This window comes from Pholis gunnellus, assembly GCF_910591455.1.
Source record: "Pholis gunnellus genome assembly, chromosome: 6".
Lineage (NCBI taxonomy): Eukaryota > Metazoa > Chordata > Actinopteri > Perciformes > Pholidae > Pholis > Pholis gunnellus.
In genome coordinates this window covers 10,275,429-10,292,081 of record NC_136532.1, presented here as the reverse complement: position 1 = coordinate 10,292,081, position 16,653 = coordinate 10,275,429, and the positions used below count along the sequence as shown (strand labels likewise).

The 16,653-nt window shown below is 40.9% G+C and overlaps 1 protein-coding gene across 1 annotated transcript in view; it reads right to left on the bottom strand.

Annotated features, from left to right (window-relative positions):
• Positions 1-16,653, bottom strand: part of pdlim5a (PDZ and LIM domain 5a) — a 57,538-nt gene that overhangs the window by 24,123 nt on the left and 16,762 nt on the right. The window contains exons 4-5 of the mRNA XM_079160694.1: positions 1,899-1,938; positions 753-1,156 (exon numbers count right to left, since the gene is read on the bottom strand). Of these exons, the coding sequence (XP_079016820.1) occupies positions 753-1,156; positions 1,899-1,938 (444 nt within the window). The remainder of the gene's footprint in view (positions 1-752; positions 1,157-1,898; positions 1,939-16,653) is intronic.

Sequence of the window (16,653 nt, the reverse complement as noted above, 5' to 3'; positions counted from 1 at the left end):
CTTTTCCACAATTTTAAGTAAACTGTGTGTTGAAATCCTAAATTTCAATCTAGAAAAAAAGTTATGTTTCAGTATGTTCCATTATTTTACTGGACTGCTAAAAGCTCATTCAAAGTACATCAATTATCCAGTTTAGCCCACTTTAGTTTGCTTCCATATCAGTGTTTCCAGACTGGTACAGTAGTAATAGAAGTTCTCTAACATGACAGTGTACTCAAATAACTGACAGTATTTCTGTTTGGTGATATTTGGTTGGTAAATGGCAACCAAACCAGCAACATATTGCCATGTTGTGACTGTCACTTTTCCACACTACAATAAAAACTCACAAACAGAGGCACCCTAATTAGACCCGGCTTGCTCGACTCAACCCGTGCATCTCACGACAATGTGCAGTTAAGTATTTTGATCTGTTTTTCAATGTTTTCTCCACTAAACAAAACACCAAACAGACATGCGAGTTTGATTTAATGAAGTGGAAGAACTTTGAAAAGATTTCCAGATTTCAAGCTGGAGTCTGGCGAGCCTGATCAGCAAGCTGCATGGAATAAACAATTTTCACTCAGGGTCATAAACTTCGACATAAGCTTGGAAAAACACCGACAATTCTACAGTAGATCTTTGACAGGCCAAGGAATGTCTCATCTCCCATTTGAAAAACGTCAACAGAACCAAGACGCAGAAAGTCGGAGGTAGATGAAATGCAGAGAAGTGATTGATTCGCTTGATTGGCTGGAGAGAACGCCACTCACCCATTTAACTGCAAAGGCAAGGCTCCACCCTGACTCTCCAATAGGCCCCTCCTCTGCCCCATGGCCACCTCACATGCGTTCTCAGTGGAGTAGAGGTTGATGGGTGTGTTATACACTGACGGCTGGGGCGCAACGAGGACAGGGGGGGAAGGGGAGGAAGAGGATGGGTAAGAGACAGGAGGTGGAGGAGGAGGAAAAGGACTGGTGTTGCAGGAGGCGGGAGTGAAGGCAGAGGATGGAGATGGGATGAAGGGGGGGTATTCGCTCTCTGGCGCACAGCCCCAGTAAGGTCTGGGGGCTTTGTTGTAGCCGATGGTGGAGGGGCTGGAGGAGTGAGGGTGGGGATGGGGTGGTGAAGGGGGATGGGTGAGGGCCACTGGTTTTATGATGTCATATCTGTCGTCCTAGCGGCATTAGAAAAGAGCATGCAAACAAAAAAACAAATCACAACACAAAACACACTATACTGATGCCTCACAGGTTATGTTTTTGTGTTCGTCTCTTTGACTGTATGCAGTATAAAGCCTATGATCTGTCTATTTAATAAGGTTTAATGTAATTTAGAAATAGCTGGGGAAAAAATCAATTACAATAGACCCTGTAAATGTGCTTTAAGAGTTCTCTGGGGATAGCGAGGCATCAGTATACTTAACTGTCATTTACAATAAAAAAAATATATGGAGCAACATTCGAAAAAACATACCTAATCAAGACAAAGGCTGCATGCAGCAAAACAATTGTGTATGGCATCGCTTCAGAAGGGTGTAGTAAGTCAAGAAAAGTATTTAGAGCACTTAGTACCCCAGGTGAATTCTTTTTTTCTTCTTTTGATGTCGTCATACCGTCATGGATCAATCAATAATTAAATAACTTTTCATGTCACAGGTTTATTTTTACCGTTCCATAGCAACCCCAAAGTTGGTCGATTACAAAACAATTACATTTTCTAAATGAACAAAGAAACTTAAAATATAAGTATAAATTAAAAAAATATATTTTTTGAATTTATCTATCAAGCAACAGTCAAATTTTTCATCTGGAGTACCTTGCGTTAATTAAACAGTAACATTTCATGACTTTTCTTTTGTATCTGTAAATAGACATGCCATGCATTCAAATGTATATCACTTTCTGTTTTGTCAGTACCTTTGGTGCCACAGGAGGAGGTTTAGGAACCCTCGGGGCCCTGGAGAGAGGGAGGAATAAGGGAAAGAGAAAGTGCATAAGTTATAATTCCACAATTCATTTTCCTTTTAATATTTGCTATAATAGGTTAAAGTGACTGTTCAACACCACGGCGTTCAAATAAATGGTAAGATCTTACAGAGGTTGCGAGAAACTGTGGTTATGATGAATTATAACTAAACCTGAGCTGTTAGCATGGAAACCAACAAGGACAGATTTCTGTCATCAGCTATGACACGATCCAAAAGAGTTTCACTGTTTTTTGGGTCAGACTATGAAATTTAAGTTGCTGAGGCTGAAAACTTATGACCTCTTCATGTGTGCTTTTGAAGGCAGCTGTTTTTAGTCTATAAAGGCCCGTATCAATCTGATACTCTTGGACTTTGATACTCTTGATGCCATGAGCTCCTAACCTCTTGAACCCTAGGCCTATTTTTAGCTCTCTGCTCAAAAATGTCCTACCCTTACTCAAAGGGGCTTATCTCGCTAACTACAAGGTCTATTTTAATAATTTAAATGGGATAATAACACAAATAAATGTGAGCTTTGTTAAGATGTGTACACATCATTGTATATGTTACTGGTAAATGCTGGACGCATGTTAAACACAGCTCAAATTGAAAATGTTCAGGTTTGCCTTTTTTGTTTTTGCTTAAAAAGCACTTTTATTGATTTGAAATGATGCAGAAGCAGGCCTAAACTCTCCCAAATCATATCACAACATGTCAGCAGTCCTTTTAAAAAAAACATTGGCTTTGATAAAGTGAAGTATGCCTGAGAAATCAAGGTCAGCTGAGGTCAGCCAACGTCAATTCTGATTTTGGAAGCAGCACATATAGCAGTTTTATTGTACTTTATTATACTATATAACTATATATTTCACTTCTTTTATCACTAATAGTGTTCAATCTATCTAATATAGCAGTTTGGCATCATTTTGAGAGCCTGGGCCATATAATAACCTGTAAAACATGGCTCATTTTTGTCTGAATTTCAGTTTTACGTGATGTAATTGAACCTTACCAAAGCCTGTGATTGGCCGATTTGCGCATGTGACATAAGATTTGAACCAGGAAGTGTGAGGAGTGTATGATACGATCTTTGAGTTGTTTGACAGAATTTTAAGCCAATAAAATAATCGAAAACCGTGATCCGCCCCCATGGGTCAAACCCATTGGCCAAAACTGAAATAGGTCAAATGTTAGTTACCCTAAGTTAGATTGATCCCAATTTCTTCAGGAAACAGTTCAGAGCCGTCACAGGATGTTGATAGAACAGTAGGACCCGGGAAAATATGACTTTGTTTACATCAAAACAGCACAAAGGTAAGGAGTTTTTGAAATATTAGCGGTGAAGCAGTTTGTTGTTCTGGTGCTTGTTTGCTCACAGCTCTGTGATGGTTTCACATAGATAAATAGTGAAGATATCTTTGGATTCAGTGTGTTATTGGCGTGTTTTCCGCTATTTCGGTTTTCCGTATTAGCATTTAGCTTCCTCTTCTTCTTAGTGTGTGGTCGGCTCAGCCATGGCGAAAAAAAGAGTGATATTGTGGACATTCTTTTAGTTGCTTATTTGAGTTTGTGTAGAATTGTGTTTGGAGTGTGTACACTGGCTTACAGGATAGTGTTGAACATAATCTCTTCGTTAATTTAGTATATAGCATGTATGAAGCATTAATAATATTTTTGTATGAAAAGTCCATTCTACGACATTTGGAACAGAGCCTTGGAACAGAACGGAGACCTTTTGGGCGTCTTCGGGTACAAGAGGCGTTAAAGATCATCTGAGGAACAGGCCCGTTACACACTGTTACATTAACACAGAAGGGATTCCAGCTCAGCACCTCATCCTAACACAGATCATTGCTCATCTGTCTACAGTGCTGTTTAGTTGACCCATGATATTGATGCAATAGGACATTACATCACTGATGCAAAGTTAACTAAAACAACTATTTACAGCAGTTATGGATCAATATTCACTCTTTTGAACACTTGATATAAGTTATATTAATTATTCAGAAGAGTGAATTTCCTCATTATCAGCTTCATAAGTTACACACATGGGACAAATAAATGTAACTGTTGCAGTGCAACTTTATTGAGCAAGAAGATACACAAAGTAACGTAAATCAAAGGTTAATTAAGTAAGCTGTCCAGTAACCAAAGACCTGTGAATCTCAGCAGCCCTGCATTCCTTACAGAACGGCCCGTCTAGAAACTTCCAGAGGGAGGTTCATGTCCTTCACCTCTGTAAATTTGAACCGACAGCCTTGTAGAAGCTGGAAACATATCAGTCTACACAGCTACTCATACGTTTGGCCTTTTCCTCCCTGCTTCTTGTTCCTCAGTAGTTTGCCAACAGCGTCCTGATATTGCCATCTGATTTCATCAACATGAGATGTGAGGATCTTAAATTATATTCAAACACCAGAAGCAAAAAGGACAGCAGGTCATGAAATTGTTTTTTAACAGTTCAAATCATATTTAAAGCAACTATCATCAAACTTGTGTATAAAGAAAGTTTAAAGAACGTACAGTTGGAGGAGAGAAATATGAACAGGTCTGAGCTAAAGATCTGTAAGAGCCTTTCCTCCCTCAAGGGTACTGCCCCCAATAAGGTTTACCGGTAAAATACTGTGGATGTTTAGAGAACTCGGTTTGTGGTAATATGGTTTGACACTCAAAGTAAGACCTTGTCAGCAGTATGCCTGGGCTGTGGGTTTCCCTGGATGCAATATAGTGTGTAGATAGTCCAACAAGTCCAACCAGTGCAACACCAAAGTATCCATTGACATCAAAGCTGATCTGAGGACAGCAATGACCACACCTGTGCTACATGGACGGAGATATAAGCCACAGTAATATTACTGGTATATGCATAATTTTTAAAGAAATGTAACAACTCATGGTTAAAACTATAAACCAGCACAAATCAGCCGATATCAATTTCCAAAAATATTTACTCTCTTATATTGGTATCACCTACAAAAATCCAGTATAGGTCGGTCAGTAGGAAGGAGAACACCTGAGTATCAAGTATTTAAATTGGATCACCGTCATCCCAGTGTGCTGTAGCCTCAATTACTCTGCAGCTCTAACTGGAAACACCGACATGGAAATGCGATGGGGTCATTTGGTGAGAGGGGTGAAAAAATAATTAACTTGGAGGCTTACAAACTTTTTGTCTTGGGATTTGCATATTTCAAAGGTCATTTTAGGCTTTCAAACATGCAACCATACTGTTAAAATGACCTTCATGTTCTTGGGACTTGGCAAGTAGTTGTCTGTTACAGATGAGCCTTACAAAACATGTTTTGATAAAAGTGCTCACGCAGCACTGTTTGTGCACTGTGCGCATTAAAACAGCAGTGTCCAAATTAGTTTTTTGTTCTCATTTTTTAAATTGTCCAAAATAAAGATATGGGCATATGGGGCTTCTGCTGGGTCCTGATATTCCTTATAGAAGAGGAACAACAGGAGCTTGCACCGCTTCAAACACTTTGCCACAGGAATGTTTCTCCATAGCTCAAATGTGTGAGGGTCAGGGAGTAAGTGGATGCAATAAAGACACTGAAAGTGTGACGGTGACAAACGTGACATTTCATATGGAAACATCTGCTGGGCTGTAAATGTACAGTGTATGTGTTTGTTCTTCCCTCCAACAGTTTAATGTGATTCACAGTTAAAGCCGGAATAAAACATGTTTCTGTTCTCTGTGTTTGTAGCCTTGCATGTTTCATGTTAACTGTCAGGCTCTACTTGTCTGTGTTTCATGGACGTTTTATATCATGTAACAGAGTGATTGGTCTGTTAAAGTGTTTCCCCAGCAATTCTTTAAGGCGACAGACATTCTGATTTTGCTTTGATACCTTACCACATCCGAGTGCATGTTGTGGCTACAGTGGTGGAGCATAAACATATCTCCAGATTATGTTAAGTATAAGCAAGGCCGTACTGGGAATGGGGAGGCCTTTTATGTGAGCGCCTGCAGGCGCGAGCAGAACATTTTTTCTTCAGTAATGTCAACTCTAATACAGCACATCACCATTGCGCTGAATCAAAACATGGCCAGCAAATAAGCCGAGGTGAGCTGGAACACTAGTCACAGATCGACACGTTCACGATGAAAATGACTGAGCCAATCAGATTTCAACAAAAAAACGTCAATCAGTCCAAATTGGACTCAACATTGAAAGTATTAGATTGCCCCCTTTCTTACATACATTAACTACTGACATCTAAAGCTGAAAAATAAAAACTCAATGACCACTGACCGGTTCAGCCTCGATTGGATCGGCCATTCGGGAGTCTTCCCAAAGTTCCTGATGCCCAGTCTGCCCCTGAGTATTAGTCATTTACAGTGATATTTGTTCTTTCCTTTGAATATTGGTCATCAGGACTTGTGCGGGCATACATATTTTGTATGTTCTTTTAGTTTCTTGATTTTTGACGTTTTCCTAACAAATTGTTTTCGGGAAATACATAAGCTTTTACATAACCCTGACAGCATGCTTTTATGGGATATTACAATTTCTCAGTTCTGTTTCCACTCATTTGTAATTTTAAGGGAATGAACAAAACAGCAGGATATCTTACAAAATAATGCCCTCCAGCCCTGCAGTAAAAACTGTATGATGTAAAACGGTCGAGTTTGTGATAAAACAGCATTTAATATTTGAGCGGATTTTGTGTGGTCTTGAATTGCATTTTATTGCTGCTATTTTCTCAGGAAACATCCCATCTCCTCATCGGATATTATTGTATAATGCACTGCATCATTAAAGACAGCTAGAGGGTTATGTAATGTATCATTTTCTTGTCATATCCTTCTAATAGCAGTCTGTTTTAATGCGCACCCATGTATTGCTCTTATGCAGCTTGGAGTCTCTTTACAGTTTTTTTCTTATGCTTTTCATTAAATGAATCAGAAAGAGGATGCAGCCTCTTTTTCCATCTCCTCTCAAATCCCCCGTACCCTAGCGGCTGTTCTCTGTTCTCAGTGTTGCATTTGTCTTTAATCTCTCGGGTCTATTCATACTGGAGTGAGATCATTGACCGATGTTTCCAGGGCTGTGCCCTGACATGCCATCAGCTTCACCAGCGAGCAACCAACCAGAATGAATCAATAAGAGATTGTTGCACATTTGTGTGTGTGTGTGTGTGTGTGTGTGTGTGTGTGTGTGTGTGTGTGTCATTTTATGTCTAAAGAGGAGATAGGTCAACAACAAGAGGATGTCTACGGGAAGGTGACACTGACTGGGATCTGTTAGTAACACCAGTACAAGCCGAACACACAAACCAAACTACACGAACGCAGATATAGGCACTCGTTTTCAAGCTGCACGCCTGAAGGAATATTACAACTCGAGGTGATTCTATCACCCGATGCCTTCGTGTGTGTAATCTGTCATAAATGAGTGGGTTTTACATTTTCTGCCAGACACTTTTAGTTTACTCATACACAAAAACTCCAGACATGGGTGTACCCTTGAACACACACACAGCCACACACACTATATGCATGCACATATAGCTCCTCTCAATCCTATCTGTCGGCCTCGTTTACACAGCTAAACACATCATTGTATTTCAGCATAAAACAGGCCTTTAAAGAAGTGTGCTGCCAATTGGATGACAGAATCGTTAAAAGTAGTGATGGAACAAAGGCCCAGTTGACACACACACACACACACACACACACACACACACACACACACACACACACACACACACAATGATGTATTATGCAGGGGGTGGTGACGGTGATTTCGGGCATGTGGGTTTGGCCCAGGAAATGTTAACGGGGTAGTGCAAAAACACAGACTACAAGGACCAGTTCATGCTCTCTGCAGCATCTGCACCTGCACATAGGCTGAATGAATTCAGACACATGTAGACACGCAGCATATGTGTCCAGATCTTTTTTTAGATTTACTGCACCTTGGGCATTTCCAAATATTTATATGTGTGAAAACTAGATCCGTTTTAAATGGCTTGGTTTTCTTTCCCAGAGCTGGTCCCGTGTACCTTAAATCCTGTCCGGTGTTCTTTATAAACACTGATCTTATCTTCGATTTGCACCTAATTTGTCTTGCTGAGACATTTTTTGGCAGCTCGTGCATGTACTTGCGGTAACTTTTGCATTCCTTCCAAGGACAGAAAGGAACAATTTTATCCAGCTGAAGTCCAATAAACACTTTAATACAATATTGAATAAATCAATCCAATATTTCCCCCCAAATAAAATACATGGTTTACATGCCTGTGCATCCATTTGTGCAAATAAGATCAAACTTTTCTCGTCTTTCCCAAGGGATCCAGCAACAGATGAAACACATGATTCAGAGAGGGGGAGACAGGAGAGAGACTTCCTCCCTCACTGTGTAAATTAGGGACTTCAGCAGCTCGGTAATTTATGTTCAGGCACGACTGTTCCCAAGGGTCATTAACGTAAAACATGGCTTTAACTTTGCTTTTTTCAGTCTTAACTAAATAAAAGTCATTACCCTAACTGTTGTTGCCGTTTCTTTCTCTCTTCTCACCGGTTGTTTCCTTTTTCGTCCATCTCTACACTTTTCCATCCTTCTCTGTTGTGTTTCAACGATCTCCTCTTCTTACTTACTTCTTCCTGCCCTTCATGCTGTTGGCCGCTTTCTTCTCTTCCCTGAGAATGAGGTCACTGTTCTTCAAACAAAAGTGACGATGCTTATTGAAACAAAGCCCTCTAAAATATATGCAGTCGTCATTCCAGAAGATGGGACACACTCTCTGAGCCCTTGTCTCTTTCTTTCTTTTTCTGTGCCTTATTAGGAAGAAAGGGAAGGAGCGGGCTGGTTTGATTTCAGTTTTTCTTTTGTAGTTTCACCTTAAACTGAAGCAGACAGACCAACGTGACCGGGAGAGGATGCCAGGGCACCAATAAGAGCAGAGTGAATGGCAGAATTATTGCCACGTGTGGTTCAGCATTTGAGTGTCAACAGTGTGTATGTGTGTAGTGTAGTGGTGGTGGTGGTGTGGGGGTATAGAGGCAGAAGGAGTCAGTGTACATACAGTGGCTAAGATGTAGCTATGAGTATATGAGAGAGAAAGATGATGACTGAACAGAGACTATACCTCCTGATTTCACTAGCTGGTGCAACATTCCTTTGCTGGTGTGATTAAATCCCAAAACAACTGTGATATTTCTCTGCTATTTCAAGACCAGTGTGTGAGTTTATTGAGAGCTGGCCTTTAAATAGATCTGGACGCTGAGTCTGCCTGTCTTTATCAGTCCTCACACTGGGCAAGTCCATAGGAGACAGGGGTCACCCGCGGATCACAAGTACTGTAGGTCTGTTTATCGTGTGTGTGTCTGTGTGTGTGTGTGTGTGTGTGTGTGTGAGAGCTCCATGCCCCTGGATCTGTGGGTTTGATCCTCCCCACTCCTTATCCACTACCTCCCACCACTATCTGCATCGAGGCCTCGACAGGCCATTCAGATGAGTACGACGTCACACAAGATCCTAAAAGAAGCTTTGACACTGACCAGACCAAAGGAACAACACATGTTAAAAGTAGCGCAGTTTCACTACTAAACAATAATCTTTGAGAAGATTTCAAGTATGTCAGAATGAACTGCGATTGTTTCAAAGATTGTGTTTCCATACGTTTTTCTCATTCAAGGCAGACTACACATCATAAAGTGTTGGAATTGAGGTGTTTCATATAGTTTCTGTTGTGTTTTTGCTTCTTCATCTTCTGCCATAGATCAATATTGCTAGACAAAAAGCCTGAGGGCACGGGCCAACTGTTGTTTTTATGAAAGAGGCTCTAACACTAGCTGCCTAGATGTCTGTACTCCATGCAGACTTGACCAGACCCTCACATTTAGGTCAATATCTCTTAGTGTTTAACATTCTGGTACTATAATGTGCTCATAAAGACACATTTTCTATCACTTTCCTTCGGCTAAATCGGTGAAAACCCGTTGATAAGGAGCAGGAGATTTGATAACAATAACACAGAATGTCCTTTTTTTGAAATGTAGATTACCACAGAAGAAAATGTCTTTACATGCAACACAGCCACTGTGTTTCCTGTGGTAACATAGCAACAAACAAGCACATTTTCTAGTAGCTCACTTTCTCACCAAAACACACAGCAGTGGACCGGTACCCTAAGGACTCTTAAAAGGCCGACCATGAGAGGAAACAGGCACACTAAGTTAAACCCCACCAGAGTAGGAGAAAAGAGGCAATGTCTCCAACAGCCTGAAGGTCAACAGTACTGCATCCAAACCCCAACAGAGCACAGAAGCAGGGGGAGTAGCCCTCCGCTAACTAATGTTCACCACTCCACAGTATGAGGAGGAAGGGCCAGCTACACATCAGTCTGGACTAAAAAAAAGGTTGGAAAACAAAAACAATTGGATGAAAGTAGATTAAGCGTGAGAGTAAAAGTGTAAAAATAAAAATGATGAGGCACAGAAACTGGGAAAACACAGCTGCTGTACATATCTTACTGGGTTTGGGCATGACGAACATTATACAGGAGAAGACATAAATTGAAGACAAAAAGCTGTAGAATCTTAAACGATATATGGACATTTTTAAGAAAACAAAGAAGAAGAGTTACTGCTCTAACGCATGTATCTAGTCACAAACCAAAATTCCCATACTTTCAACAGATAAACTGTCTACGTGCTTTTACGGCATATAATTCTTCTTAGATGTTTTCCAAAGATCATAAAAGTATGTAACATTAAAGGCAGAGGACATGTTTCCTTTTTATGCGAAACAGTAAAGTTTGGTTCAAGTGGCAATAGGAGTGAGTTAGTCTCTGCAGTCACTGGGCAGTAAAATAAGTTGATCAGAGGACGGGAATCCTGTAATGTCGTTTAAACCTTTACAGCTCGGTTTCATAGCAGACTGACCCAGAAGTAAACACTTTACATATAAACAGAGGAGCTCACATGGAGGCGCTAAGAAGGACACAAGCGCAGGGCAAGGGCTGACACAAACACATGCTGCCTCGCACCCAAATAGCAAAATACAATATTTATCCTCCAACACAACCTGGCATTAAAGCATTTCTCACTTAGTGTTAATGACTCTTGGCCTGATAATGCCCAGCCATACCTCTGTGAACGCTTCAAGGCAACGCCCACACTCAAAGTGTAATTGAATAAACTAATGACTCCATGGACCTAAATCGGAATGTGTGGCCAGTCTGTTTGTTTTGAAAGACGTACGAGACATTTCCACACTGCAACCAATATAGAAATCTCAAAACTGAGCTTTCTCTCTCACTGCAGCTGATTGACAAACAATCTTGACCAGAACCATACAACCAGAGGGAGCGGAGAAACATCGCACACATCTCCAGGGCAAATCTGGGTTTATCAAAGGCATGTCGGTGCTGTCAAACTCGTTTAAAGTACATCCTAAACAGTGTTACGGAAGTTACACAACACGGGTCAAACCCAACCCGACCAAAGCCCTGGAGTGATTTCATGAGACTCGGATGAAGATTGCGTTGGTGGGTCCTGGACAGAGGAGGTTTAGGAATCTCTTCCTCGGAGGCAAACTCCGTATACATGCTGGGGCTCCGTAAGGGAAACCAGTGGTACAGGGGGGCCCAGACTGGATGAGGAAATCCATGTGATAGGGGGCCTCAAATGGGATGATTTAAAGCAGAGATTGAAGATTGACGATTAATGAGTCTTTGTGCTGCGGTTTTGTTAGATCGGGCCCTGTATATGGTCTCAAATGATGTGCGTATGTCGTGCTACATCAACAATGTGTGTATGCGGCAGAAGAACAAAGAGTAACATGTAGATTTAATGTGAGTGAGAGAGGCAGATAGTGAGTTTTATTTTCTGCTGTCTACTTTACAGTTTATAGTCCGCTCTCTGGAAGATCACAGTTATTTTTCATGACAGCAGAAACAGAAACAACGCAGTAAATCAGAGAGAAATACAGAATAGAGGAGACAGCGCTCCAGCTGGGTCCAGTGCTCAGACAGCCTGCCCGTCAAAATGATCCGCAGCTGGATCAGGTAGTGTTTTCCATATTCAGCCTCTGGCCTTAGGTCTGTTGAGAGGGTTGTGAATATCAACGTGCGTCAGTATCACTCAGAGGTTTCACTCACAGAGATGCAAGATTTACTGACTTATTGTTGATTCTCGGTTCAGTGTCCAACTTTCTGTTTACCTGATCCATTTCTTTCTTTCTATCCCTCTCTCTGGCTCTTTTTTCTAACACTAACACACACACACATGCACACGCACACACACACACACACATGCACACGCACACTTCCCTCAAGTTGTTCTCTGAGTGATGCTGAGAGTCTCATTTACTTGGGCGACTGTGACAGAGATCATAAAATGATCCTGGCTCTGACATTGGACAAATACTCTATAAAGTTATTGAATTCCTTCAGCTGCTTTTTTTCCTTTCTATAAAATCATAGTACTTTCAACAGATGAGCCTGAAGAGGATGATGGTGGAAAGTGGTCAGGGATGGACGAGAGTGCACGAGGTACACACCTCATGCATCAGTATGTGCATCTACATTCGTTTACATAGATGCATACATATATAATTATGCAATGAACATACAGTAGATTGTGTTAAAATGTAACACAGATAGCCTAATAGACTCACAGAGCTACTCGTGCTCCAAGGATTACACTCTCTGCCTCAGTTGAACGTGCATGTCATCTGATTATGTAAGTCAATCAGGTCAAAAACAAATGCAGTCATGAGTCAATTGACAAAACGTATATATATATATCCCAGGCAATCTGAACTGATAACACAGCAGATTAACGCTCAATGTGAGAACTCCAAGAGAAGATGGTGAATTGCGTACGGGCCTTGTTTCAAAACATGTTGATAACAATTTATTATCGAGTCATTTGTAACTCTGCTGAGTGTACAGCTTATGTTCCGACAGTCGGGTATCATTCAACATTGCTCGCTGTTCTAAAGATGAGAGCTCTTGGCTTACACTAAGATATATTTGGCAAATAGCAGAGAGGAATTTAAAAAAACAACACAGAGACAGATGAGTTTAACACAGTGTTCTTGGCCTGTTTTCCTTTGGCGAAAGCAACGGACTAGCGAGAGACAGACAGAGACAGGTGTGTCTAGCTGTAGCTGCATTGTCTTGGTATTAGGATATTACAGGCAAATAGTAAAAGCCTAGCCAAAGATGACGGTCATCAGTTTTAAATGATCTTTGGCAAATACTACTGCCCAGTGAAAGACAGAGACAGGTGAGCCCAGTTTAGCACTCTTGGCTTTGGAACATCTTTGGCAAGTATCAGAGCCGAGTAAAGTGACAATGGCAGCTGTGTAGGGCGACTATGAGTACAGAGGATTTGCAAAGGGCTTTGAATTTGAAGTCTTGCCAATTCTATCTGATCAAGCCAATACTATACTCGTTTAACCTGTGTACACCATGTTTTAACTCGTTTTATTAGGCTTTTCTTTATTGAAAGCAGTATGACTGGCGATAAAAAACCCATGTAGATTAGTGAGTGAGTATTGGTAAAGCCAGGGCCAACAAAGTGAGAGAGTGGGGATATATACAATTAATGAGCCAGCCGAACATAACATTAGACTGCTATGGTTTGAGTTAACTATTGAGGTGCATCAGTCTTCAGACCAAACCAAATCATTTTTACCCGATCAAGCACACGTTTTGCAGTAATATCCTCTTAGGAGTAACAGAGCACAACGGTGGCCTAAACAGGTCAAGGCCGCAATCACGAGTACCAGTTAACTGCCATCAAACTACAGGGGCTACCCTGTCAGAGCATGGAGTCTTAATGTTTTAATATCACACTAATCCCTCTATTCTTTTTGTCTCACACCTCTACGTGCCCCTTCATAGAAAATCGCCTGCTTTGCTCTGAAACACTTCAGCAGGCCAAATGTTTTCCAGTGTAGATGCATTAACCCAGGTATTTCTGCAAAAGCATGCTCTCTCGCTCTCTCTTTTGTAAATAGGGAATCCAATTATCTCTCTCCTTCAAAGCCCAGCTTGTTCAAACACGCCGTTCTTGTTCCACGTGGGCCAGTTCCAAGTAGGCATGCCTTCCATTCTGGGTTTCATTTCAAAGTTAAGCTAAAAAAAGGCAATAGATCATTTGATTAAAGTATCAGTATAGTCTAAAAATATGTGACTGACACATGAAACAAATGACTTATTTTGTGATTCTGATATAGTAAGAGGCCATTAGTCATGTATTTCAGATGTTATTGTGAGGAAAAATGACATAATTACATTACACATGAACCTCTGTGCTAGAAGTAGCCAGTGACCAGGCTAATGTATGTTTGTTGAGCACGTGGCCGTGCACAGGCAACAGCATATCCACGTACAACCCGGGCATCTCGTTGACCTCTATTCAGAGAACACAATGTAAACAAAATGAAAATGTATACCCCAACCCAGCATGATATTCTCTCTCTCAACGCTTTGCCCAAGCACCCAGAGCCAACTTCTAGACTCAAAATAACTCCAGCAGCTGCCATGGGATCTGTGTGTGTGTGTGTGTGTGTGTGTGTGTGTGTGTGTGTCTGGGTTTCTGTGCATGTCTTCTTTAGGCACATTAAAGTGTACCATGCCATATAGTATGTAGGTTCTCAGTTTAATTTGTATGTACTGTATGTAACACGTGAATGAAAATGATTGGGTGTGCAATAATGCTGAGGTAAGCTAAACTTCCTTTCTGACTGATGTGATATATGCGTGTGTGTGTGTGTGTGTGTGTTAGTCTGTAAATCAGTGCCACCACAGCCAAACAACAACACCAGTGTTGCAATTCCGCTTTTCATGCTCAATAAATCTAAAACCTGATTGTGTTTGTCCATGACTTATTATGGCCTGTCCCCGTGGCTTTCTGCATGAGTACATATGACTTCACTATTATAAATGTGACGCCTCCACCACTGAGGCTCTCAGTCACAGAGAATGAGCCTGTCAAACACTGTAATTATCCTCCTTGAGATCTTTTAAACAGGGTTTGATCTCCACTCTGATAAAAAGAGAAATGGAACCAATTAACCGAGCACAACAAAAGCTTTTCTTCTTTGCACAATCACTTGTTTATTCAAATTGTGCATTCATTCGCAGCACTCCGTGATGGGCCTACAGTACGTACTTCATATGTGGGTAAGTGCATCAGGTCTACTGCATTTCAGTTTGGACCTTTTAGCTCCCTCGACCACATCGACATCTTGAGACTGTGCCATCACTGGTGAAAAGCATTCAAACACACACACACACATGCACACAGGCCCATTCAAATAGCTTAACTGTTGGGAATAAAGCCTAAAACCAGACACTGGCAGCTGAGCAGCATAACAGGGGAATACAAAGGTGGTTTTGTTGAGGCACGGGTCGATTGGTTGCAATGGACAGCTTAATACTTTGGTGTACCTCTAAAGAGAATAATGACATCGCTTAAGAGGCTCGTTTAAGTGTTGAGACTTTGTGATTGCACTATAGTGGGACTGCTTAATGACAGAGTCATCAGCATGGAGAAACAACTTCCCTCTGAGTTTGTAATTCCTCAGCAATTTACCTTAAACTGTAACGTTCTAATCCTATTCTTCAACAACATCCTCAATGTCAGCTATTCACTCTCCTTTTTGTCCCTTTCCTGCCTTCTTTCTCTTCCTCCCTTTTCCTTGTAAACCTTCTCTGCCAATCTTTAATCATCTTTTCAACAACACCTCCCTCTGCTCTACCTCACAGTTCATCTAACCTAATCCTGCTCTGCTGACAAATTAGCTTTATGCAACTAAAGCATGCAATGCTTTAGTTAATAAGATATTCAGATATCAGATATTGTAGAAGACCTGAATACTTTCGGAATCAACATTTTGTTAATCAATGAGGTTTAAAGTTAGTAGTATATAAACATTGTCATCGATTCTTGCTCAGTTGAATATAGGTTCAATGCTATGTGCTAAAACATTACTTGATAGTCTCTTTGTGTGTGTCCATTGTGTGTGTGTGTTAAGAACACAATGCTTCACATGTGTCTACATCTCCCTCATAGTAAAACAGTCCGTCTAGCTAACAATATATTAGTTTTGCTATAAAGTTCTCATCTACTGTAAATGGAATTCAGTTTCAGCTGGAGAAAAAAATGATTCACCAACAAAAGAAATTTCCAGAAACTCAAGTGCACGTTTTCCACAGTCGTGCATAAGTAATCACAGTCAAATAGTACGGATATCTACGAATCTAAACATGGAGCAGTGATGTTTTAACATTCTCACCAGGTGCCATCAAGCAGGGTGATCCATGGTTTACAGAAACGGCAGCAGATGTTAACCGAGTTCAGAAACTGTCGGCCTTGGAGAATCCATCTCCATCATTGTTTATGTGTCTCTTTCATCTCTTTGCCATGCTGCGTTACTTCCATTGGCCTCCCTTGACTCCTTTTAGCTTTTTCCATCTTTCTTTCTTTCCGGTTTCTTTCAATATTTAAACCTCACTCTCTCAGCAGGAGAGGTGGAGACACAAACACTGATTTAGTTTGACAGAAAGCTCTGAAGGCTCCGACGGTCAGGAAACAAACGTTTGTTTTTTGAGAGCACAACAATACAGAGTGCATTCCTAGACAGAAGAAAAACTCAGGCAATGATTGAAATGTCAAGCAAAACAACCAAAACATTTCCGATTAGTAACTATTTATTCCCTTACCGCTATTC